The sequence below is a fragment of the Schistosoma haematobium genome, chromosome ZW (assembly GCF_000699445.3).
Source record: "Schistosoma haematobium chromosome ZW, whole genome shotgun sequence".
NCBI lineage: Eukaryota > Metazoa > Platyhelminthes > Trematoda > Strigeidida > Schistosomatidae > Schistosoma > Schistosoma haematobium.
In genome coordinates this window covers 63,674,236-63,701,578 of record NC_067195.1, presented here as the reverse complement: position 1 = coordinate 63,701,578, position 27,343 = coordinate 63,674,236, and the positions used below count along the sequence as shown (strand labels likewise).

Here is a 27,343-nt window from a genome sequence, read left to right as displayed (position 1 = left end):
TCTTGTGTAGATAACTATTTATAAATACTAGTACCTTTTCGATGATGGTTGTGGTAGTTCTCCAAGTTCCAGCTCTGTACGGTAGAACTGTCTTGATGTTCGTATTAAAGATTGTGACTTTTGTGTTGGTTGAAAGTTGTTTGGAGTTCCATATGTTCTTCAATTGTAGGAATGCTGTCTTTTTTTGTCAATCCTTGCATTTATGTCTGCATCGGATCTATAATGTGCCTAGATGGGTGGGTGGAAGTTTCCATCTCTTCCAGAGCTTCTCCATTAAGTGTGACTGGGCTGGTGTTCTCCGTGTTATAGTTGAGGATGTTGCTTTTTCCCTTGTGTATGTTGAGGATTCTGTTACACTGGTTGTCTTGATCTGCATGTGATGGTATGCATGGGATAGAAGGACTAGGTTATCAGCAAAGTTCAAATCGTCTGGCTGCATCTACTCTCCAATGTGTTCCGTACTTTCTTGAAATTTGAAGGTTTTCATAATCCAATCAACTATCAGATGAAAGAGGAAGGGTGAGATTAAACAGCCTTACCTGACACCAACCTTCAACTGAAGTGCATCTGCCATCTGTCCTTTATGCAAGACTTTGCGGTGTAGTCCGTCGTATGAATTCCGGATGATGACGATTTTTTCAACTACACACTCTATTGAGTCGAGGACGTTTTCGTTAGGTTCTCCTAACTGCACTGTCAAACGCCTTTTTATGGTCAAGTTAGTCGATATATAGTGACAAGTTCCATTCAATTGATTGTTTGTATTGTCATGACTTGGTCTGTGCACAAACGACGCTTAATAAGGGGATTATTTCATTGATAAAAAAACTCCCCACTAATATTATGTCAAGTAGTTACTTTTAATCAGATTTTATAAAGTAAAAAAGTTCATCGCAATTAATTTAATTCACACTAATATATCTGGTAAAATAACTTAAAAGGGGTTCATAACACAAGTATCACATGAAAACAAAAACTAAGCTTCAACAATAATAGAATATAAGTATTCACAAAATCCATATAAATTTCCAAAATAACATGTTTAATATCAATAAACCTTTACAAGATTAGATCTGATTTTGCGAAAATCATTACCTCCCCCCCCCAATTCAACCTATATTATATTCACTATTTATTTGTTATTAATAACAAAATGCATATCTTATATATTTTTGTTTAAACATCTAGTTAAAGTTAGTACCGCTTAGTTACTTACTTACTTACTTACTTACTCACGCCTGTTACTCCAAATGGAGCATAGACCACCGACCAATGTTCTCCAACCCACCCTGTCCTGGGCTTTCCTTTCCAGTTCTATCCAATTTTTGTTCATTTTTCTCATGTCTGTTTCCATTTTTCAACGTAATGTGTTCTTTGATCTTTCTCTTTTCATTTGGCCTTGAGGATTCCATGTGAATACTTGCCTTGTTAATACCGTTTACGATTAAATTTCTCATTGATAACTAAACAAACCTTGTTTGTTTTAGTTAATTACCTCAATGAAATAAACAGTTAATTATATAGTATGTTTATATTATAAACTAAATTAAGAAATCATTAAAAGACAATAAATCAAAATTTAGGGAGACAATGTATTCTATCATGTTTAACATAAATGAAACTGATGATTTCTGGTGTTGATTAGCGATTTCTCACAAATGTCAAAAGTTTTAAATAATTTGTCTATTGTTTTCTCAGATATACTTTTTATTAATCAACAATGGGATTAAAATATTCTGTTTATTTAAAGAAAAAGTTTGAATTATAAGTTTATATTAAAAATCTTCTCAAACTATAGAGTTTAAACAATTTATTCATTAACTTGATCTTAATATATATATATATATATATATATATATCACTAAATCTAGAAGTTTCGAGCTAGAAATGAAACTCGAGTCTGATACCTGTTGATAGGTGATATTCAACAATGGGAGATGGTTGCTCTATTTCGTGGATTGGTTGAAGTTAGACATTAACACCGTTGGATTCCGGCGAGCTCAGTGGTCTAGAGGTTAAGCGTTCGCGCACGAGATTGATAGGTCTTGGGTTCAAACCCCGTGAGCGGGATCGTAGATGTGAGCCGCTGAGTTGTCCCACAATAGGACTAAACGGCCGTCCATTTCTTTCAGGTTTTCAATGGTGGTCTAACATCGGTCGGTTCATGATCTCAATCAAAAACTTAATAATCTCCACAATCCTATAGCGAGAAATAAATGGGTTTAGATGAAAATGAAGTCTACAAAATCCAAATCATTATATTCACTGGCGTTAATGCGTAAATTTTTGAAGCATTTAAAGTAGGGTAACTGTTCTTGTGAATCACATAGCTCTTTTCGTTTGAAAAAAAGTGTTTTGTGTTTATGAAAATGAACTCATTTGTTGTGTTATATTATCTTTAGAACATACATATATATTAATTTAGTTCATCTCGGATTTCAGTCAGCTAGATAATATCAAAATATTTCAATGCAAACTGGCTTAAAGTAATCAACCTTCAATTATTATTATAATTGCAAGTTAGACACATTTATGAGTAAGTTACAAATACTAAGTTCACATTAGTTTTGTATTTAGCAGTAGTATAAGAGATAAATCACTATATGTCGTCAGCTTCACCTTTTTCTGAAAAACCAGTATATATATATATATATATATATATATGCGCGTTTCGTCTTATTTATGACTCGTCGTCTGGATGTACCTACATCTCAGAATTGGTGTTCACTTTTGGACTCGAACGCAGTACCATTCGCTTCAAACGCCATCGCGTTACCCATGTGAGCTCAAAATGCTTGTGACTTAAGGCAATATCGAGGCAATCCACACAGGGTGCACATATACCAATCAGAGATTGATCACTTGCAGTCCTAAACATCGATTGGAAGATTTAAACACACAATGCAAAATGTTACTAAATTTCACCATATTGCACAAGGTTGTGGCTAAATGGACTCAGTAGCTAGGTGGATAATGTAATGGAGTTTGGGGCGAATGGTACTGAGTTCGAGTCCTGGAATGACCATCAATTCTGAGATGCAATTACATCCAGCCGACGAGTCACAAATAGGACGAGACGCGCGTCCTGGTATCCACTGTTAGCCACCATCTAATAATTTGTGTTAAGTTATATTATGATTAGCAGTGGAATTTAGAAAGTATGTTTTACTTTATTTGAGTCTCGTTAGCTGAATCTACTTGTGTCCCGATCGAGACAAATCATTTGAAGTCCTTAATATAAACAGATGGATAATGCTAACTGTTCTGATTCCCTGACGATTCTTCAATAAAGTCATCAGAAGCTAGGAAAAGCTTGAAAACCTTTTGTCTAGTTAGCAAATGAAACAAAATCAAAGAAAATTGACGAATTAGATGCTACACTGTGATTGGATAAATATTTAATCTCTTAATTAACTTGTCATGCTTATAAGGCTTCCATAAGTCAAATGTTATTAAAAAATCAATTAATACGACTATTTTTTATACATTAATGAAACTTGATGTAAAGCTTCTCCCCTGTACTTTTAAACTTTTCTCTACTGTTCAAGGCTCAAGTTTACGAGTATTCTGGAGACCTAGAAAGCGGTTAATAAGTCATTATGATGCGTTTAATTAACAGATCTATCATAAACTGTTACAGTTAATTTATATTTAAGCTTATTTTTCATATATTCTATAGATAAGAGGAAACATAAAGCAAAAAATCCAAGAATAAATATGAATAAGAACGAATAACTTAATCAGTCAATAATAATGATAATTTCAATAAATATCAAACATTTATATATACCCTTTAGAAATTCTAACACCCCCTCTTGATATACACATATATGGTGACTACTTTTTCTGTTTCCTTTTGTTTACTTTCTCAATGGCTTTCTCTTTTCTTTTTTTTTGTAAAACATACAACTACGCACGTAAAAACATAAATCTTAAGACTAATTCACTTAAAACATTTTCTGTTTTATTTGTAATTTTGGATACAAAAGCATGAGAATCATTCAATAGTAATTTATATTTTCTTTATTTGGTTATTCACCTTCATAATGACTTCTCAATGCTTCATCTTTTTAATGAAGAATGAAAGCATTTTCTCATACAAAATGAAAACAAATTTGGTAATTAAATTAAACATGAAGGCAACGAACATTCTACCTCAATTTTTGATACAATAAAGCATAAATAATAATATATTTTATATTCATTTGGTGATGTTAGTTTGTGTCTTCCCATTGTTGTCTTTTCTAGTAAATAACATCAAGTGAATTGAAACTTCACCCTATTGCACAAACATGTAGCCACCAGGACTCAGTAGTTAAGTGAATAACGCCATGGCGTTTGAAGCGAGTGGTACTGGTTTCGAGTCCCAGAATGAACATCTATTCTAGGATGCAGGTCAGGTACATCAAACTGACAAGTCCCAAATAGGACGAATAGAGCATCCTTGATTTCACTGCTAGCCACCATCTATCTTTGCTAATATATTTCATGCTTTAATATTTTAATAGATTTGACTAATTTACAGACTAGAATGATTGTTATGATTGTTATTATTCAGAAACTGCTGAAAATTAAACGGTATTCAAAAACTGAATCTAATGATCCATCAACTATTTATCTTCATTTGTTATTAAAATTTTGTAAATCTGATGATCCTGATGATGAAGAGAACAACATACATAATATACAAGGTAATTAAGTTTATTTGTAAACATTTTTAAGATATTATTTCTCCTGAACAATACCTTGAGAAAACAGTCAAACGAGTTTACTTCCTGTCTTTCCAATGTATGTTCTTTGTCAGGACGGGTAAACTGGTAGACACAATAGCATGTAACGTAAAGTGAATGTGTAACTACTTTTGAACGTTTCAACAAGCAATTTATTTGATATCTTGATACAAGTTTGACGGCTGGATAAGAGCTTTCCAAAGGACTCCTTAATGTAAGATCAATCTTGCCAGATATTTTATCATCCTTTCAGTCAAATATTTTAGAGAAAGGTTTTTTCTCCACTTTAGCAATATTCTATAACCTTTATTCTTCCCTTTCTACTTCTACCGAAAAACTATTTTGAATAACAACTATCTCACAGACATCTTTCAAAAACATTTAATTCCTTTACTTACAAGAGGACATAATAATTATATTTCATAAACGTACATAATTGTTAACACATAAGAATCTTAGAATTCCTATTACATATTGCCGAAACCATCATTGTCAAATAGAGTAATTAGGAATTATCGATTCAAAAGGACACTGTTTTCATTCCCCCAATTTGTCCTTTAAACCTCGGTTTTTAAAGTGTAGTTGTGCAACAATCTATTTTGGCAATTAAAAATTACTTTCGTGAGTTCTATCTCAGCTTAACTTATTTCGATCATATAATAAATCTTTTTTATTATTGTAACTACATGATTCATAATATCGGTTTTTTCATTAACCTCTCTACATTACTTACTTACTTACTTGGGCTTATCAGTGTCGTTTCTATTGACGTTCAAAAAGCATAAAAGTAGTAGACTTCTGTAATGTTTCATAGATTTTTAACTAGTTTATTATAATTATGAAGTTCACTGCTAATTGCAAATTCAGTAGAATAGAATGATACGGATTATTTGTTGAATCAAAGCAATTAATTATTATCTCTTATTTTGGTTATAATGAAACGATGTTTACTTTTTATTTTATTACCATGTTTTAAAACAACACTATATAACATTTGGTGACTTAACGGTATAACTCTATGGATAAAATGAAGGATAGAGAATAATTATAGTAAAATAGTAATCAATGATTGCTTCTTATCAAATCTGTTATCAGATTATTTGTTTGTTCATACATACTTGACACCTTTAAAGATCAACTCAGTGAGAAAACACAAACAATATATGTACATTTAGATAATAACTCTGTTGAAAAGAAATATCTTATTACGTAGGGTATTAGTAATATCTATTCGACAAATGAATTGCTTCATATTTTTCATTTCTCAAAATGCTTTCATTCTAGTTTAAAACTTCTCAACAGTGTACACTTCTAAACGAAGTAATGATCTTTAGGTTTTGAGATAATCATACTACCCCCAAATCACATATTCAGTAGTCTACATTTCAAACTTCTGTTAGTTCGTCACATGAATCGATACACATAAGACGCAATCAGTGAATAGCAGTCTCAGTCACAATATGATTAGCTACCTAAGGCTCAGACCGGTGAGCAATTGTAAATGAGATCTGTACAGTGCTCTCTGGTCTCCCACAGTCTTCTAGCAGAGAATAGTTTCTACTACCCCGTAACTATATAAAGCTTTCATAAAGCCATCTAAACTGACAATGAATAAATAAATTATAAAAATACCAGTAAAATCCCACATTTGTTCAGTAAGAAAGGTACTCATCTGTTTACATGAAGCATAATCTTTTCGACGGATTTAATAAGGAGAAATGAGTAAACCCACCTAACATCTAGTATGTTTCGTACTTACATAAATGTTTTATAAATCAAACATCACATTTCTTATGATAAATCTAGTGTCCAGTAAATACTGGTTTTTATGGTTGTCAATTTACAATTCTCAATTCATAAATGATATTTAAAGAGTAATCTAATTCAGAGAGAGGGAGAGAGAGTGAGTATTACCGATTAGCATATCAATCAAACATATCTATAACAATATTCTTTATACAGTATACCTATAGAAACAATTCTGATTGAGCTTTTCTTTACTTTATATAGTTTACATATAATCCTATAGGTATCGTCACCAAAATTTGACTTGATAATTTCGAATAAGTTGAGCATTGAGTAGATTGTTAGAAATAAATAATATATTTGTAATATTTCAATGAATAGAAAAATTAGATTTTCTGACGTTTCGTGACTTGGTTTAAGTCACTTCTTCAGAGAATAAATAACCAAATCAAAATTAATTTTGATACAAATATATTATTAATTCAGCGCAAATAATTTACGTTTTATTCCTATTATAATTCACTAAAACAAAAATTACTAAATTGTAAGGAAGGTAATATTTGATATTTTTCAAGTAGACAAAATTCATAACTACGGAAGTGAATTTTACTCCCCTTCAGTAAATTATAATAATACTAGATCTAGAAAATGTAAGAAATTTACCTGTTGCATGCACATATGATATTAAGTATACTCATATATAAATGATGAAATGAAAAACGTTTATAATCATGAAAATATAAAATGATCCATATTCAGACTATGATTTCCGGTTACAAATGTTAGCATGAGTATAATTTGGAAACGGTGAGACTATAATTTAAGGACGAGCCAATCAGAAGTATGTGAGAGATTTCAAGGTCACGGAGCCAATTTCAGTACTTGATGCTCATGTACAATCGGTTCATAGAAGATTGTTGCGAACAGTATCATGAAAGCACCAGTAACACTGTCTGCAACATTCGCAAGTGTTACTGAAGCTTCGGCTGTTAAGTGCTATGAGTATTGTAGTGACATATGAGTAATAAAAATGACAAACAATCTTGAAGCTATGTGGTCGAGGCTGAAATAGTTTTTGCGACCTTATCATAGCTTTAGAGGTCCACTATTATGGAGTCACATGGATGAGCTCCTATAGCACATGCATTACGATTTTGGGACCTCTGAACCTCTTTTTAACCTTGACAATTTTTTGAACCATGTAAAGGAAGTGTATCCACTGTAACTCTTTGGTTTTGTATAATATATTTTTATTGTACTCACTGTTTTCTGATTGACTAAGATTTCTCAAAGTCACTTGACATTCGTTCGAAAGTCGTCCATAAATTTAGTCTAGCCAGATTATTTCGTGGTATGAGAAATGACGAATTCTTTCAGTACTTAAAATGAAGAGAACATTTTATAGTGTATCCGAATGTTGTATCAAGTAAAAACCATCAGTTTGAGTTCTATAAACACCATTTAGTTATAATGATGTCCTCTATGAGTATATAATTTACGAAACACTCAGGAATATTTTTCTTAGTCATCAATGTATTCAGTGTTAAGATTTTACTCATGACATAAAAGTGAATAAAAAAATCAAGTAACATGCAAGTTCTCTGTTTATATTCATAGAGATAACTTTTCTCTGTGAAAATAGTGTCACCAGATTTTATAAAATGTGATAATATAAACTTTGTCATAAAACAAAATCAAAACCGAATAAGCAACAAACCCAAGTTCGTTAGTACAATAAATTCATGGAATTAATTCATAATTGTTGAGTCATAACTAAGCATATAAGTTCAAACTTTGAAACTGTCGCGCTGAGTTCTAAACGCAAACCTTTAAAATGAGCTATTTTATATAAATCTCCCCTTTTAATCTAAAAGCGTTTGACGTAGTTTGAGTTCATAATGTAATTCTCAGTATCTTGGGAGGGGTTGCAGAAAAGTATAGCAACAGAATATGAAATTTTACCAACTCCATCAAACTATTCAGTAATTAATCCTACTTTTCAATCCTAGTCAATACAATTTAGTTTGTAATAAAAATAAGTAAAGTGATATACATTACTTCTCAATAACCTAACAAGAGCGGAAACAAATAGTAGTAATTGAATAATATTAATTCTGGCAAATAATATTTTCAACAAAGTATACCCACCAATTATTTCATTTTCACATCTTGATGATTTGAATAATAGTTTTTAACAAGCAGTTCCTATAATTGATTAGATCGTCATCTAGAACTGATTTATAATCAGTAAAACTGGTATCTTCATTAGGATTAAGGCTAAAAATGGTGACAATATAATCTATTTCATAGGAAGCCAAAGAAAATCAAACATTGTGTTCATTTCCAATTTACCATTTATTAGTTATTTATAGCCCCTTATCTCCGGAACCAAGATTCTTAGCTCAATAACTGCTCTGCTATAGAATCGTTAGTAGTCTCCAACTATGCAGTGTTCTTAGTGTATTAAATATTACTTAAAACTGCCTTTTTCCACTTCCATCTTGGTTCACTTCATAAATCATTACCTTACACTACAACGTCAGTGGTAAGTTGTCAAAAACTGTTATTAATTATTGATAAACTGAATAATCTAATGGATTGTTTCTTCGAGAACCAATTTGAATTAAATGTTCTTCAAAACTAATTTTGTAGACGATAGTCATGGCCAATACCCTATTTACAGTAACGTAAAGTCTATGAACTTAACACACAACCAAACAATATTCCACTAAAATTTTAAACAAGAACAACTACTCCCTCTTAATTTTCTACGCTATTCGATTTTTATCAACTTATATATCACTAAGTAGAGCAAGTTGTTACAATCATCTTTGGTAAACTTTTATATACAGCACTTAAATATATGGTAGGAATACCCTTACATTCTAAAAATTACAACTTAGTACACGATCATATGCTGGTATTTTAATCACACTTGCAACATAACTTGGCCGATCCAAGTGATTTAGAACTATTATCTGATGGATAAAAGTTTAAGTAGTTAAATAAATTAAACTCTCCTAATAAGAATTTTCTAGATTAAATGTACAGAACACTCTTAAGCATAAAACTCCATAGATTTACTTCGTTTAGAAATATGTGAAACTAACATTTATCTGATTTATTTATTATTCTTTTCATAATTTAGAGTGCTTCGAAACAAAAAAATACATTCCTATGGAAAATTTCTACTAAGCCAACTTCATTCCTTTTTGGTACATTACATGTAGCTTATACACATGTTTGGTCACAAATTGATCCTGTAGTAAAAACAAGTTTTGCTCAATCAGATATTGTCTATTTTGAACTGGATTTAACTAATCCCGTTACATTAGCTGAATTGAGTGATTGCCAAGTGTTACCTAAAAATCAAACAATCACAAATCTACTTAAACCAGACTTAATTAAACGTTTAGATCGATATTTAAATAACCTTCGTCATATGATTAGTGTATGGATTGAACCTGAAAAGAAAGTTTTCGCATCATATTTATATGAGACATTGACAAAAGATTGGAAAGAAAAAAGACCTATATGGCTTTTATTATTATTAAATAGTTTGACAAGAAGTGAAATATTCGATCGAGGTGTACCCGTACTGGATTTATTTCTAGCACAAGAAGCCCAACGACTAGGTAAACAACATGGTGCAGTGGAACAAGTAAATGACCAATGTGAACCATTAAATCGAATAAATGTTCAGCAGGTAATTATATATTTGTATAAGTTTGTTTCTCAATGTTCTATTTAATGATAAGATAAATCGTTTTACGGTTAGTACAGTAATATATCAGCTAAACTCTATTATTAAAATTACTTATCGAAGTTAAATAATTAGAATGTTTTGTGTGAGAAATACAAATAAAACCGAAGACTTCTAATTAAAATGTTTAGTAACATTAATTTCTAACTTCATCAACATTAACTTGTAAAATATCAGTGTTCTTAACATCCCACATCCACCTAATAGTAAATAGTGAAGCAGAATTTCTAATCATTTAATTTAACTTTCATATTGTATTGTATGGTCAATACAGGCAGTGCAATACTGAAGAGAAATAAATCATAAGTCAATATCCAGTAAATTTCGTACATCTTTAGTATGTATACAACCCTTAACTAATATTGGTGAAAATTCTGTTAAATTTAGAGCTTAGATTCGTGATATACTGCGTACTACTTAAGCATCCAGACGTTAGAACACTCCCAGAAGATAGAAGACGAGTGAAAAAGAATTTTGTTCCAAACAGTGTTAAATATGGTACAAAACTCTCAGATATTTATAGTTTTTAATTAAAAACGAAAACATCATCATAGTCATCCAATCCGCATACAGTGGCCTTTAGCTTTTGCCCTATGGAGAAGCTACACGTCGAGATTCTGGAATGTTCCTCGAACAGATGCTTAGATGGAATGTCTTCGGTTCTTCCAGAGCTTCCTCGAGTTTACCCGTGGGCCATCCCCACAAATTCAATGATTAGTTTCTTTGCCTCGCTCAACAATGTTCAGGATTATGGATGAATTAAATAAGTTCTTCAACTAAAGAGTTAGTTACTAAGGGATTTAACCTTAAAAAATACTGCAAGATAACAAATAGTACAATCTAGCCTTTTTTGATGGAATACAATATTTTAATAAGAAACTAAATGTAAATAAATCCTTCTATATAAAGAAGATATAAGTTACTGAAGTACAATAGTCTTTTAAAAAGTGTATAGAAATAGTAATTGCAAACCACAAACCTGGTAGATATTATTCATTCTAATATATGATATAATGTATATAGGATTCCGTACCGTTTTATCAACAGTACTATTACGTCAATCGTCCATTTCTAATCAAACGAAATTTATTTAATTAGTCTATAGACGTTTAACAGAAATCTATGAGAATATCCCGTTGAGAAAAAATTATTTAGATAAGAACATGGAATAATTTCACTTCTACTGTAACAGATAAAATGTGATGATATAATATAAAGAGTTGATAAGATATGAAAACAATTTGTAATTTATGTTTTGGAAAACAGAAACGGTGAAAAGTTGTAACGGCTAACACATTCTTGTTTTTAACATTGAGAATTGAGTTTAATCAACCTGTGTCCAGATACGCTTAACCGGTTAGTCGCAAACAAGATAAAATATGAGTTCTGGATTTCACTGCTGTTCTCTATTCAAATTATGGTCAAAATATTTATAACATTTATTAATAAATTTAATTATGAAGAGCTGAGTAAATAATAATTATGACGGCAAGTTCGATAGGCAATTGTAAAAGATGAGAACACTGATATTACTTATCTACCAAATTTTTTATCATGCGAATGTTACTTGAAAGTAGATAAAATGAACTCATGTCGACAATTTTCCTTGTTCCCTTTTAAGTGAGTTCTCATTAATACACGTTAATTAGTGATAACTGAAACGATGTGAAATAGAATATTTTTCGATAGCGCAATCAAATCAACGGTTTATTTAAAAACCAACAACTAAAGTGATGATAACGTCGACCTGAAACTGTGAATCCCCTTCAGAATATGGATACGTATGAGCCCTAATGTAATAGATATGACTGTATGTATTTATATAGGCTTGTGTAGCATTAAACTAACACCTCTAGTTAAATATTGAATATTCACCTTGTAGTGAACGAGGACACCAGTGGTGACAACCAAATGTATCTCAGTGAAACATTGTAGAATATCTTGGTAAAATCTGAGAACCATATAGTAAATACTTCATTTGCAAAATACCAATCAATCGTCTCAGACTTCATTGTTTCTTCGCTTACACACCAGTCGTTCTCTGTTCTCATTCTATTTTCTTCGATCTTCTTAACCTCCTATCACCAGGCATTTCACTTCCGACTAATGATACATACTACTTATATCTGTTGACATCACTAGCACAAACCACAACCTCTTTTCCAAAAAGATGTTTACATATAAATCAATGACATGGTATCAAAGACTTTGGGAGAGGTTACAATTAATCAACTGCAATAGATTACTTGTGATATATCTGACTAGAACACTAAATGACGTAGGTTCTAACCGCACGAAGAGTATTTCTTTCTACAAAATTGCAGACATACCTGACCGAAGCGTGCCAACTACCATGAAACATAAGTCCATGGCTTCTTATTAATTCCGTCGAACCATTTTACACACAGATATAGTGCACATCATGTCGAATCACTTTAACAGGTGACCATATTCCAACCTAATCAACGCTAAGTAATAAGTAAACACAATGTTCGTTACTACTTACTAGTCAAACTTCAATTTTTAACTTAAAAGAGTAAATCAGACAATATTAATATTTTTTGCTTCTTATAAAGTTTTTTCCTCCATAAGTTTTACTATATCAACTTTTATTTCAGGTAACATTTGCACTTGAGATCACATTGAATAATTTAGAAAATGCTAATCACCCTATGAAACATTTGACTAACTATTTTAACAACGTTAATCATAATGGTCGTGTGAGTAGTCATAATAGCAGTAGCGATAAAAAATACACATCAAACACGAAAGTTTTATTCAATACATGGAATGAACAAATAAATGGTACATCAATTACTAATCAAAAACGTAGACCAATTCAACAAACAGATGTATTCAGTAGTCCAACAGAACAATTAATTGAACATTATAATTGCGGTGATTTGAATGAAACATTATCTAGAATGTCTTTAACACAAACTACACCATCAGATTCTGTGTTATTGTCAACTTCGTCGTCAGATTACAATACAACAATGGGTGAAACAAATACAATTTCCCCCATTACTATGATTCGTAAAAACGCCACAATACAACAACAGAAATTTCCCAACAAGGTGAATAACATTTCTAAACCACATAACTATCGTACCCAATCATCATCACAATCAACATCAAGTTACTTCATTGACAAACAAATAGCAAACTTGTTAAGCCCGAGTCAAGTTCAAACGCTTATTGATTTGGAGAAGTATTTAAATGAAGAACTGATAGTTAGACGTAATGAGCGAATGGCTCATGAGATAATCAATAAATTAAAACTTGCTGAATCATTAAATCAATCGGCATTTTTTGCATTAGGCGCAGGTAATGTAACCTTGTTTTTTTAGATTTCACTGTCTCAGTGTAAAGGTGTTTCCGAACGCGATTTGACATTATTTAGAGAACGAACAGAAAAAGAGACGATTGGATTGCTTCTTCATCCTACACTGAAACAATTTATCTCTATATAACGTCTCATTAAATCTATATCCATATTCTATCCAATCAATTAATAGTTGTGTTCACATAGTGACCAATTTCGAGATAGACTACCGGAGCTCTGATGAGAAGTTATCACCAGTGGAGTTCAACCGTGTGGGGAGCGAAATAATCATTACTGATGACAGTGGCGCTAGGCCAAAAACCAGCAGAAATTGAGAATGTAATTATTGGATTGCATTTCATTAGTTTTAAAGTAGGGTGCTCTCCTCAAAAGCTTAAGATCCTGAGTTCGCCTCCTGGTAAAATAAGCTTCCCACGACGAAACATCCACCCGGTTATTTGTAATTTTATTGGATCCTTAGTTACCGTCAATCAGTCACATTAAATTAAATATTATCCTTTTATTCATGCATTTCTCCTTCCCGGACTAAAAATACGGTCTTGTTTCTTTGCATAAATTTAAAATCAACACTAAGAAAAGTAACAGATGAAAAAACAATTTAAATAACAAAATAATGTTTCCTTCAATTTTTTATATGTTTATCGTTAATCACTGATAACCTCCAATGGGATTGAAGTCATGATTTTCCGATGCCACAATCCACGTAATCATGCTCACATAATTTTGAGGCTTCTACTTAAATAGGAGAACTTTTAACGAAATCAACTTAACAAGCATTTAAAATCACCGGTAATTAACACTAGTAAGAAATGAACTATCACTAAAATCTTATATTATTTTTATTTGGATCATTTAATTTCCAACAAATAATCAAATTAAGTCAAAATTTGAAGTTGTTTCACACTATTTAGAGATAAAAACATGATACCAGCCTAGAATTAAGATCCCAAATCATATGAGGACTGTCAGAATGAAGTTGACTATCACATACTGATCAAAAAATGATTCTTACTTCACACATTTTCTTTATTAGAAATTAGAAACTGATCTCGAAACTCAGTAAACGCCTTGACAACAAAACTGAGCCGCTAGTAAAAATCCTTTAAATACCAGTGCCAATGACTACTCGAAATTGGTTTCAACTTTTTCATTACCTTGTCTTGTTTTATATTCAGTAGGTTTCCAATGATTTCAAATAACCTGATATACGTCATTTTTCCCACTTCTATATTTCTGCAACGGGAGTCCCCTAAATTTCAATGTTTCTCACATATTTGAACAATTTTCTAACCACTTACTCCACTTTCCATCATCCTTTAGCTGATTCATATAGGCTCATTCATCAAATGACCATTTTTCAAACATCTGGCCCTTAATGATCTTTTATTCTCAAACTAATTTGCCTACATTTATTCTGATTATCTTTTTCCGAATATAATTTTACCTATAGCTTGATTCAAGTTATCAATGTATTCATTATAATTCACTCCCTAAGTAGTAAATGAACACTTTGAGGTAGAATAAACAGTCACACAGTGGCTTAGCAAAATTTGAAAATCACAAATTTTATTTACTCTGAAGTGACTTACATTAAGTCACGAAACGTGATAAATGCAACTTTTATACTCATTGGGATATATATATTAAATACATGATTGTTCCTTCATCATTGTTGTAATCTTGATTGCTACCAGTTCCTTTTTTTACTCTTTTTATTTCAATCTTCTCAACCTTCTGTTCACAGATAACCCACTTCTGATTGATGTTACATACTACTTATGTCTGTCAACATAAGTAGCATACACCACGCCTACAACTATCAATTTATTTATCCTTATTTTCAACTTTAATATCATAACTTGTAAATAAAAATTGTACATACCATAAACTTATATGGTCCTTTAGAAGAGAATTTACTAGGTAATATTTCCTATAGAAAGTATTGAATTTATGCCATTAAAATGAAAGATCTTTGTATTAAGAGAATTAATTGTTATTGTTAAAATAATGAAAATGTTTATTTCCAATATTTATCTATTTTTTTTATTTTTATATTTTACAGCACATTTTATAGGAAGTGGAGAGACAATTATTGATCATTTACGTAAAGCTGGTTACATCATTATTCCAGTTCCACAACAGAATACAATGAGAAGTGAAGTGAGAATAAGTGAAATTTCAGAAAAACCATTAAAATTTGAAAAATTCGACAAAATGTCGAAGTAAGTGAATAAGTTATACATTCATAAATAAACATTTATTAGTAGAAAAAGAAGTTAATTTAACCTGTACAATATAACAGAATAATACATTGAATCTATATAGTCGTATCTTTGATTAACGAAGTAATAATCTGAAATTTTTCTTTATATGCAAATAAAGATTCAATGTATTTTATAGACTGTTAAATCAAATCAAGTTTTATTAGTAGTATATCTTATTTACAGTTGGTTATTACCAATCACAACAGTATTCAATGACTTCCTAATTCACTAACAACATTTGACTTTTTCTCATTTAAAATACAACAAAGAATAATAGATGAGCTAGACTATACAAGGTCATATCTCTTTAATGAATCACAGAATATGTATTGACAACTTTCTTATTAACTGATGACATGCCACTGTGCTTAAAACTAAGTCATTCAGAGAGAAATAAGTGGATTAGTTTTGAAGTATCCGTAGAGAAAGATCTATAATATAAAAAGGCTTCCAGTCATGTTGCCATTGCACTACTTCAGAGAATGCTAGATTCCCAGAAATTAGTGGATAAACTTATCATTTTTGTTATTTATTAGTGGAAATTTTAAACCTATCGTTCTCTAGCCAAAAGCACCCATTTTACTATTAGTTTGTATTTCCCACCTGATAGAAACTTAAACATCACTGGTTAGTTTTCTCTTTTAGTACACTGTTTTGTGACACTTTTGTATTGTATATATGCGCACGAGTTACTTGTTTGTTGTTATTTTAATCCCTCGAACATAGAAACTACTCAAGTAATTTTCATTCACAAATAAAAGCGTATACTATATAACAAATGTTAGCAAAATTTATGACACTAAAAATCCACGGGATTATTACATAATCAACCCAACACTCTAAACAATGATATTCACATCAGCTATATATATACCAAATTATTTTGACTTGTAATTAATTTGGCAAAAATAACAGATGAATTCCACTCATAGATTCCTGTTACTTGTTTATCGGATCGAATTTAAACTTTTTTAATGCTATGCATATTGACTAAATAAAGGTATACAAGTGATCTCAAAGTCATCGATTATTGATGTTTCTGCATCCACCTGTGTTAATGTCTAACTTCAACCACTCCACGAAGTCGAGCGACAAATCCACCATTGTCATCAGTGAGTTACTAACTCAGAACTGACCCTGTTGAACTTCGTGAGGCGGGGTAAAGGATGCGCACTGCTGACGAGTCCCACAATGGGATGAAATGGCCGTCCAGTACTCCCAGGTTTCCCATGGTGATCTAGCTTCAATTGGCTCATAATCTCAACTGTTGAAATTACTAAAATCTCCACAAAACCCCTTCTGAAATTATTTATTTGATTACAGGCGATAAAGTTACTTTATTGATGAAAAGTTAACAAGCAAATATTACGATTGGTGAAGATATATTTTCTCTAATAATTACAGTATTTTGTTTATCAAGGAAACAAATAGAACTGAACGATGGCATATTTCCTATCAGAGAACAAGATGTCCCCGAATTTCGGCCGAAATACGTGAAATTTGATAACTCATGGATTAAAATCGAAGACTTTAAACCAAGGTACACATTTTACATAATTAATTTACACTACTTGAAAAACAATTCGAATTCATTAAGTGAATAAATAAAGTATTAAAATGTGGATATTTGTAGCCATCAAACTCTATTACGGTCAAAGGTCACATATAACTGTCCTGCTATTCCAAATAATTCATGCGTCTACGACACAACATTTTGAACTGATTGTGGTGTCCCCATAAATATGAACTTAAACAATTTGAAGTCATAATTATACGATGATCTGACATTGTTTGGTATGCTTTAACGGTCTAACTTCACATGAAATGATCAACACTTAGTTCAGGAGATTGGAAAGAAGCCCATAAAAACTTAAGCAAATATCCAGAAGCCCGTTAGCTAATCTTTAATTACCCACCTCATCTCAACCAATCATAGTGGGAGATTCACATGAGTCCTCCAAACCTTAGTGAGGTTGAAAAATCCATATCTAATTTGAAGCAAAGTAGAAGAGAATAACCTGATAGATTAACTCTAGAACTCTTCCAAGAGAGTAGTTCACTACTGCCAGTTAAGGCGGCTAAGATACTAATTACAGTTTTGGAGCTGTGAGTGATTCTATCTGGCTGGTCTTAATCGTTCCACCTTGAAAAAAATGTCAAAATCCTTTTGCAGCAATAACAGAGGATTCCACTTAACAAACATTGACAAAAATATTGGCTTCCACAATCTTCCAATCACTACATGGAGCTTCAGAAAAGCAAACACCTGGAAAGCTAGTAGGATTCATACCTAGACTTAGATGTGTTTGCTAAATCTTTCGTCAGGCTTTCGGACATACATAACGACTGGTACCCAGACATGAACGTGTTCCAAGACCTCAATGCAACACATAACTATATTGATTAAGTGGTTTCATAGAAGCATAGTCTACTATAAAATTACCTAAATTTGTTGGCTTTTTATTAAAATGACAACCGTAATGTTAAGCTTTATAAAAAATCGGCATAAAAATAGGCAACGTCATCAGAGATTCCCACACTTACATAACTTTATCAGACTTTTTGAAGGGTGATCACCTAACGCGAAACACATCCGATGACTTAAAATACGTAGACAATAGTTCCGCTTGATGAAGACCAGTTTTTAAAGACTTCTGAACAGATTCAGGAACGACACAACATATATGCGATACACTTCTATCCTTTTAACCTTACAATTTTGACCCAAGATTTATTTGCGTCAACTCTCTAAACTAATGATAAAGAAACAGTCGAGGAGGTCATCAGCGCTACTTGTTTTAGAAGTCTCATCAGCCCACATGGATTGATAGCTCAAAGCATCTCAGAGTAAGTTTAGAAAGCTTGCTCATCTTTTGCTAATTTGGATGACTTCAAATGGTGAGCATACTGCGAACCAGTTTATTGTGCATTACTTGGGGGTTATAAAACAAGATCTAATAGTCAATCACAACAAAGAATCTGTACGTATGTACATCGATCCAAGTTCCCATACCCCATTAGCACAGAAGGATGAAGTTGTCACGACAAATTCCAGGATAGTAGAGGTAATGTCAGTATCAGTCAGTCAGCAACAATGTAGGACTAGGCTCATATATTCATGGGCTCAAGTTGCTACACTTCATTAGCAAAAGATCAACACGAAATTTATAGACACAGTTATCTCAATGGTAGCACAAAATTAACATTTCATATAAGGATACGATTACTTACTTACTTACGCCTGTTACCCCTCGTGTAGTAGTATGGGCTGTCCACCAGCACTCTTCATCCAACCTTGTCCTGGGCAATCCTTTCCAGCTCTTTCAAGTCTTTATTCACTCTTTTCATATCTGCTTTGATTTCCCGACGTAGTGTGTTCTTCGGCTTTCCTCTTTTCCGCTTCCCTTCAGGATTCCAAGTTAGGGCTTGCCTCGCGATGCAGTTTGATGATTTGCGTAATATATATCCTATCCATTTCCATCGTCTTTTCCTAATTTCTTCTTCAGCTGGAAGCTGGTTTGTTCTGTCCCACAGAAGGCTGTTACCGATTATATCCAGGCAATGGATGTTGCGTAGACAACAAATTATTAATACTTGTACCTTCTTGATGATAGTTGTAGTAGTTCTTCACAATTCAGCTCCGTACAGTATAATTGTCTTGATTTTCGTATTGAAGATTCTGATTTTTATATTGGTTGAAAGTTGTTTGGAGTTCCATATGTTCTTCGATCGTACGGAATGCGGCCATTGCTTTACCAATCCTCACCTTTACATCTGCATCCGATCCTCCTTGTTCGTCGATGATGCTTCTCAGGTACGCGAAGGATTCTACATCTTCCATAGTCTCGCCATCAGGAGTGATTGGATTGGTGTTCTCCGTGTTGTATTTGAGGACCTGTAGCTCTTCTAGAGTTACTGCCGGTCCCAAGCTAACTGGAAAAATAATAAGGATATGGTACAGGAAGAAAAAATTAATCCGTAGAAAGAAAGATATAAAGTAGTTTTAATCTCATGGTTTAAGGGAAGACAAAGAGTATATACGCCTACGCTATTTTGATCGATTTTGAGCCATGTCACCAAGAGTCTCCAACCATTGGTTACTATAGTCACATAGACCCCAACCAAGAGATCTGCATCTACCAACATGGCTCAGACTAGAAGTTAGTGACTTCAAGCACTGATGCCACATTTTGGTTTGGCTGCCCCTAACTTTCTTCCAACCATCTCCTACACTAGTCAGCATTGTGCGTTGTGGTAACCGGTTTTCAGGCACATGCAACACGTGGCCCAACCATTTCCGTTGATGAAGATTCACAACCTCATCAACTGACTTACCATCATTCCTTAATACCCTGAGTTTAACCTCACTATTACTTACCCCGTGATCCCAGTAGATGTGAGCAATATTTCTAAGACATGTGTGATCAAATTCTGGTAACTTACGAATATCTTCTACTCTTGATGGCTTTGATTCGCAGCCTCAAAGTAAAACAGAACGAACTATCACCCGGTATACTCGTCCTTTTAATGAGAGACGAATATCTCGCCTTTGAAATAGGTGATACAAGTTGGCAGAAGCCAAACGAGCCTTTCGAATCCGCGCCAAGATTTCGTCAAATACCATCCATTAGGGCTGACCAGACTTCCAAGATGAGTGAAGGTTTCAAAGGGTCCTACTACTTTACTCCCTATCCTTAGTTCAGGTGTTGACGCAGACCAGTCCTGAAGCAACAACTTGCATTTAAAGGGAGAGAAACGCATTCCAAACATACTGGCATTGTTGCTTAGTGCTACCAAAAGACTCTGCATTTTATCAGTTTTCAACAAACAGGACTAAATCATCTGTGTATTCTAAGTCGATAAGTGAACCTCCTGGAAGGAGATCAATGCTCGAAAATTCAGTCAACGAGAATGTTATTTCCATCAGTAGGTCTATGATGAAGTTGAAGAAAAATGGAGAAAGTGGACAGCCTTGACGGACATCACTTGAGGTTGCAAAAGCAGATGACAGTTCGCCATAAGCTCTGGCTCGACTGGTAGTGTTCGAGTAAAGAGCCTTCACAAGGTTTATGTACTTCTGAGGTACGCCTTTCAATAACAGACACTGCCACAGAATCTCGCGGTCTACAGAGTCAAATGCTGCTTTTAAGTCAAAAAAGATCACCATTGTCGGACGCCGATAATTATGCCTGTCTTCTAGAACCTGACGAATGGTGAATATGTGGTCGATGCAGCCACGACCAGGTCTGAAGCCAGCTTGGTTCTCTCGAGTTTGCAGTTCACGAGTCTTAGTTAGGCGTCTGATAATTATCGAGGCTAGTATTTTAGATACTATATTTGTTAAACTAATCCCTCTGTGGTTGTCGCAGGATGATTTTGACCCTTTATTATATATTGGGACGATAAGTGATTGCGACCAGTTAGATGGGATAACGTTTAACTCCCAGATTTTAGCTAAAATATTAGTCAACCTAATCACTGAAATTGGACCACCATTCCTAAAGACTTCTGGAGCCAATCCATCTGTAGCAAATGCCCTTCCTCGTTTCAGACTAGCTATAACTTTTCGAACTTCAGCTAGAGTCGGGAGACCTACTTTAATGTTCCATTCACACTGTCTGGGAATGGTGGGTAGTTGTAAAGTAGATGAACTGCCCATTAAAATGTTCCACTCATCGTTCTTAATGCCTGGAATGAGAGCACATAATAGTGCCGCGTTTTTTCACTTACACTTGACTTCTTAATTCCGTTTTTTTATTGGTCTGAAAAGCTGTCTGGTGTTACCTACAGCTGCTGTCTTTTCAATCTCTTTTGTTTTCGTTGCCCACCACTACTCACGATCGTTCCGTAGACTTCTGGTTAGCCTAGATCTGATTTGTTTTCACTCGTCATCATGTTCAGAGCCTAATGGGACGAGTTGATGGTTTTTCGTAATCCTTTGGTTCAAATCAATAATAGATGTCACTGCTGTTTCCACAGCTGTTTGTATATCTCTTCAAGCAACACCTGGGTCAGCCTCGTCTTCAGAATTGCCTAAATGTGACCTCAGTTGTTCCTAGAATCGACTTTCAACTTTCTTGTCATTCGATTCAATTATAATGGGTCTTCTTAGTGTGGCTTTTCTGCGTTCAGTGAGGCGCGAGCAAATGTGTTCTCGTATTAGAGCATGATCACAGTCAAAACATGAACTCCAGAACGATCGGCAGTCTTCTGTCGAACCTCTCCAACGATGACTGATGGCAATATGGTCTATTTGAGTCCACTGTTGGTTTGTTGCAGAGGGTCGCCATGCTAGACAATGTCTCTCGTTATGCTTAAAATTTGTGTTTGCCAAAAATAAACGATTGTCTAAGCACAGTTGCAGTAGGCGATCACCATTATCTGTTCGCTTAACCGGAATACTAAAACACCCATCTAAATGTCTTTCTGTTTGGCTTAAGCTACCTATCTGGGCATTAAAGTCACCTGCTACGAGTACTATGTCTGAGCGTCTAGCTTTCTGAAGAAGCTCAGAAAGTTATCTTTCACTTCATTCGAGCTGCAGTCAGTGGGAGTGTAGGCAGAAACGACGTGTGTCTCTATCCTTCCGAATTCTTACGGAGTTGTTTAACCGAGGAGCACATAGAAGACTGTTAACAGGATCCATCTTAATAGTGCTTGTTCTGTCCTCGAACTTAGTGCTATACCTGCACCCGCCAGTCCACGAGAACTAGCCATCGGGTCGCCAGATACACGGCGGGTGTATCTCGTCGGCTCTCCGTTTTGGCGAGGTAAGGTCAAATGAATGAATACGCTAGGATCTCGTACGCGTGTTTCGGAAACAGCATACATCAATCGTATGAGATCTTATGGTCGTATTCAAGGAAAGCTGCCGACCGACTTCACACAAGGTACGTACATTGAAGGCTTCAATGTGTAGTTTGTAGAGGAATTTCAGTAGACTTGGGACAGTATTTCGCGCACTAGAATCGTTGGCTATGGTGAAACTTGGAGAAGTTTATAGATGAAAGTCAAAGCAGGAGGAATAACAGAAACTGAAGAAGGAAACTGATTATGAATACAGTGGTAATCTTGAGTGCTGTTAGAGATATGAGGGCGGTTATCCCTTCCCGGTTTCTCACCCAGTGGGTTTTTCTAGGAGTACCTGGAAAGGAAATTGAACGGAAGTTGGTTTTAGTGATCCGAGAGCGTGAAGGCAGTGCCCAAGGGACAACTGCATGATCCCGGGCAATTTTTGTGTTGGCCCCGTAATTGTTGAAACCTCATCGTCGGAGACATAAATGCGTGTAATAAGGTGAGGTGAAAATTCTTAGGGTTGACCTCTCCTAACCCAACCCTTCCTTTGTGGGAAGGCAGCATCGCTGTTATGCCGGTTGTCTGAGGGAAACACTTTACTGCTGTCACAACTCTGTGCAGTCAGTAGTACGATTTAGCCCTCGCACCTTGAGTTTTCTAGTTTTGGTCTTACCGTTCTTCAACCGACGTGTCTGACATGGTAGGACCTTGATAAACGATTGTCCCATCTAGTATAGCCTGATGGGTTCATCACGATAGGCAAGCCCAACCACCACTTTTAGGTAGCAGCAACGGTCAGGAACAGTATCACTGGTAACAGGAAATGTTAGGAATCAAAGACACAATTTGAAAAAATACGAATTCGTGAGACAAAAAAGTTATGCAAGTATCATTACTAAGGTTTGATTTGATAATTTCGAATAAATTGAGGATTGGGTAGATTGTTATAAACACATTAATTAGTTTATTTGACAAAAAGTTATGAGGAATTCGGGAGAAGACAAATGATAGATGCCCCTGTGCTAACGCAAGAGATTTTGAGCCATCATTCAAACTCTAACGATTGGTTATGATAATTACACGGACCCCATCCAGGTGGTCTATCAACATAGGTCAGTCGAACTGTCAGTGACTTTATGGACTGATACCGTGTTATGGCTTGGCCGCCTTTAGCTTTCTTCCAGCCTACTCCTGCACCAGAATACATTCTCCGTCGAAGTAGGAGGTAGTAGAGCATACGCAACATTATGTCCCAATCACCTCAGCTGATGGAGATTTACTGCCTTATCAATCGATTTCCCATCTTTACCTAGTACTCTATTCCTAGATTAAGAATTTCAAACTAGGTGGTCTCAAAATTCACGAGCAATGCCTCATAGACACTGATTATCGAATACTAGTAACCTACGAGTATCCTTACTCTATATCATCATGTTTCACACCCATTAAGTAGAACGAAGTTAACTACTGAGCAGTAAACTGGCCCTTTGATTGGGATATGGATATCTCACCTACGCCACAAGTGACGCAAGTTGGCAAAATCCAATCCAGACATCTGAATGCGTGCCAAGCATGCTTGGATTGTTGCCTAAGGTGGTCAGAATACTTTGCATTTTGTCAGCATCTTCACCAAACAAAACTATATCATCTGCCTATTCAATGTCAACAAGTGAACTTCCAAATACATCATTCCCTGAAAAGTCAGGTGATGAGAGCGTTATCTGTAAAAGCATATTTATGAGAAAGTTAAATAACAGTGGGGAAAGCGGACAACCTTGACGAACACCACTTAAAATATTCAATTTCGATAAAGTTCATCATAAACTCTGAATCGACCGGTGATGTTCGAGTAGAGAGCCTGTACAATGTTAATGTGTTTCATTGGTACATGTTTCAGTAGTAGACACTGCCACGGAACCTCACGATCAACGGAGTCGAACGATATTTTAAGGTCAAGGAATACAAATATCGTCAAACAGCGAAAAGTGTCTATGTCCCGGAATCTGCCGAAGGGTGAACAGTTGGTTTGGTTTTCTCTATAGTTAAACATCAAAGTATTATCGAGGCTGATATTTTAGACAATATATTTGTTAAACCGATTCCTCTGCGATTGCCACAAAGGGATTTCTGCCCTTCCTTATAAACTGGAACGATCAAAGATTGAGACCAGTCAGATGGGACTAGATCTAGTTCCCAGATTTTGGTTAATATAACTGATAAAACTGAACCATCATTCCTAAAAATCTCATAAGTTAATCCACTACGTTCTACTGATCTAAACGTATTATCCTATGTTTAGTCTCATTCATTCCTATTTTTAGTAACACTTCGATGTTCGTTGATTTCATATCGCTGTGGAGAGATGTGGCAACATATATTAATGCAGATTCGAATCTGGCTCTACATTCATTAAGAATGAAAATGAAGTGTATGTGAGAACTTATTACATATCGCAACATATACTAACGAATAAAAACTGCAATTACTTGGACTACGCATCTATATTCAGATAGTTGAATTTAGAGGCTCGGAAATTTTGATATGTTAGTGACAACGTTTACAATACAGTGGGAGTTAGTGTATGTACTGTTTGTGGCTTAAATGACAAAGGATAAATAGAGAAACTACAACAGCTATAGTATTACTTACATGACATTACTAATCACTGCATTATTCTACACAAGCTTTTAAAAATGAAGTCCGACCTACACATTCACATTTACTTAGCTTCTGTTTTACCGCGTATATATGACTCGAATAAAGAGTATTGAACTTAGTACTTAACATTCCTAGTTTTTTTTAGAAAATGTTCTGTTTTTCCTTTCTATTATAGAACTTTGGTTAACTACAATTATATATCTACGTCTAATATGGTTAAACAATCGTCCAAACTATTTGCACTAGAAACAAATGTGAAGTATTCGACGACTAAACACAAACGACTTCAACAGCTACAACATACCAATAAGCACAAATCAAAGAATCAAAAAGGTTTACAATTACTAGTTAGCGCTTCAAATAGACTCCATCATATGTTAGCCATAAGAACAAAGACAAACATTATCACGAACCAATGTATATTATTTTATACAGCATATATATTAAAACTATTCTAAATATAAGATTTGATATAGAAAACATTTTCTTTATTTCTCTTAAATTGAAAATAAACCTGAAGTGAACATCAGAATAAAAACACCAGTAATATATATAAACAAAATAGTTGAAAAGTAAATAAACAAGGGAAAAGTGAGAAAAATAAAATAATCACTGACACATATTCGTTGGAATAACAATCAAGTAAAGTAAAATGTGATGCAATAAAAATATTAACCAAATTAACGAAAATACAGCGCACAAACTTCAAAACAGCTAATTACCAATGAGAAATACCAAGAAGGATGAAGCGAAAACAAACACAACAAAAAAACAATACGAATGGCCAAAAAATTAATGAAAATATTAACCCAAAAAACAACATAAAATAACAAACATAAAAGAAACCGATAATACGAAAAATAAATATCAAACAAAAACAAAAAATAATATTCAAAATTACAAAACCATCAAAAAAATCCGCAAACGCAAAAAAATAAAACAAAAAAACACAAAAAAAACAAGACGAGATAAAGTCAAATCATCAAGTACGCATTCACAGAGTGAACACTCAAAAGAAAAATGTCAATAGAAGAAAAAATAATCATAAATAGTAAATTAAATTATCACTTCAATTCATCATTCGCCATACAACTGTACGATCCCACATTGAAACAGCATCATTGCCATCTCACCCACTATATGGAATCATCCTTCTCTGTTGTTCCCAATGCGACGACAGACAACGCTAGTGCGTCTCTGCGCTTTCAGGAACAAAAACAACTGCACAACTACACTCAACAAAATAACCTCTCTCAAACACTAACAAACAACACAATCAACAGACACCACGTCAATCACACACACACACAGACAAACATAAAAACACATACACAATAAACTAAACGCTCTTACACTTATCACGCAAACAAACACGTCGCTAGAAACACAAACAATCATCAATACCACATTACATTATCACTTCAATTCATCATTCGCCATACAACTGTACGATCCCACATTGAAACAGCATCATTGCCATCTCACCCACTATATGGAATCATCCTTCTCTGTTGTTCCCAATGCGACGACAGACAACGCTAGTGCGTCTCTGCGCTTTCAGGAACAAAAACAACTGCACAACTACACTCAACAAAATAACCTCTCTCAAACACTAACAAACAACACAATCAACAGACACCACGTCATTCACACACACACACACAAACACAAACACACACAATAAACTAAACGCTCGTACACTTATCACGCAAACAAACACGTCGCTAGAAACACAAACAATCATCAATACCACATTACATTATCACTTCAATTCATCATTCGCCATACAACTGTACGATCCCACATTGAAACAGCATCATTGCCATCTCACCCACTATATGGAATCATCCTTCTCTGTTGTTCCCAATGCGACGACAGACAACGCTAGTGCGTCTCTGCGCTTTCAGGAACAAAAACAACTGCACAACTACACTCAACAAAATAACCTCTCTCAAACACTAACAAACAACACAATCAACAGACACCAAGTCATTCACACACAAACAAACACAAACACACACAATAAACTAAACGCTCGTAC

The 27,343-nt window shown here is 34.0% G+C and overlaps 1 protein-coding gene across 1 annotated transcript in view; it reads left to right on the top strand.

The window, feature by feature from the left end:
* The window catches only part of TRABD2A (Metalloprotease TIKI1), a 36,287-nt gene extending 10,505 nt beyond the window's left edge, over positions 1-25,782 (top strand). The window contains exons 2-6 of the mRNA XM_051218824.1: positions 9,625-10,182; positions 12,858-13,566; positions 15,648-15,807; positions 17,270-17,389; positions 25,478-25,782. Coding sequence (XP_051072152.1) covers positions 9,625-10,182; positions 12,858-13,566; positions 15,648-15,807; positions 17,270-17,389; positions 25,478-25,760 — 1,830 coding nt within the window. The 3' untranslated portion in view covers positions 25,761-25,782. The remainder of the gene's footprint in view (positions 1-9,624; positions 10,183-12,857; positions 13,567-15,647; positions 15,808-17,269; positions 17,390-25,477) is intronic.
* Positions 25,783-27,343: the final 1,561 nt, after the last annotated feature.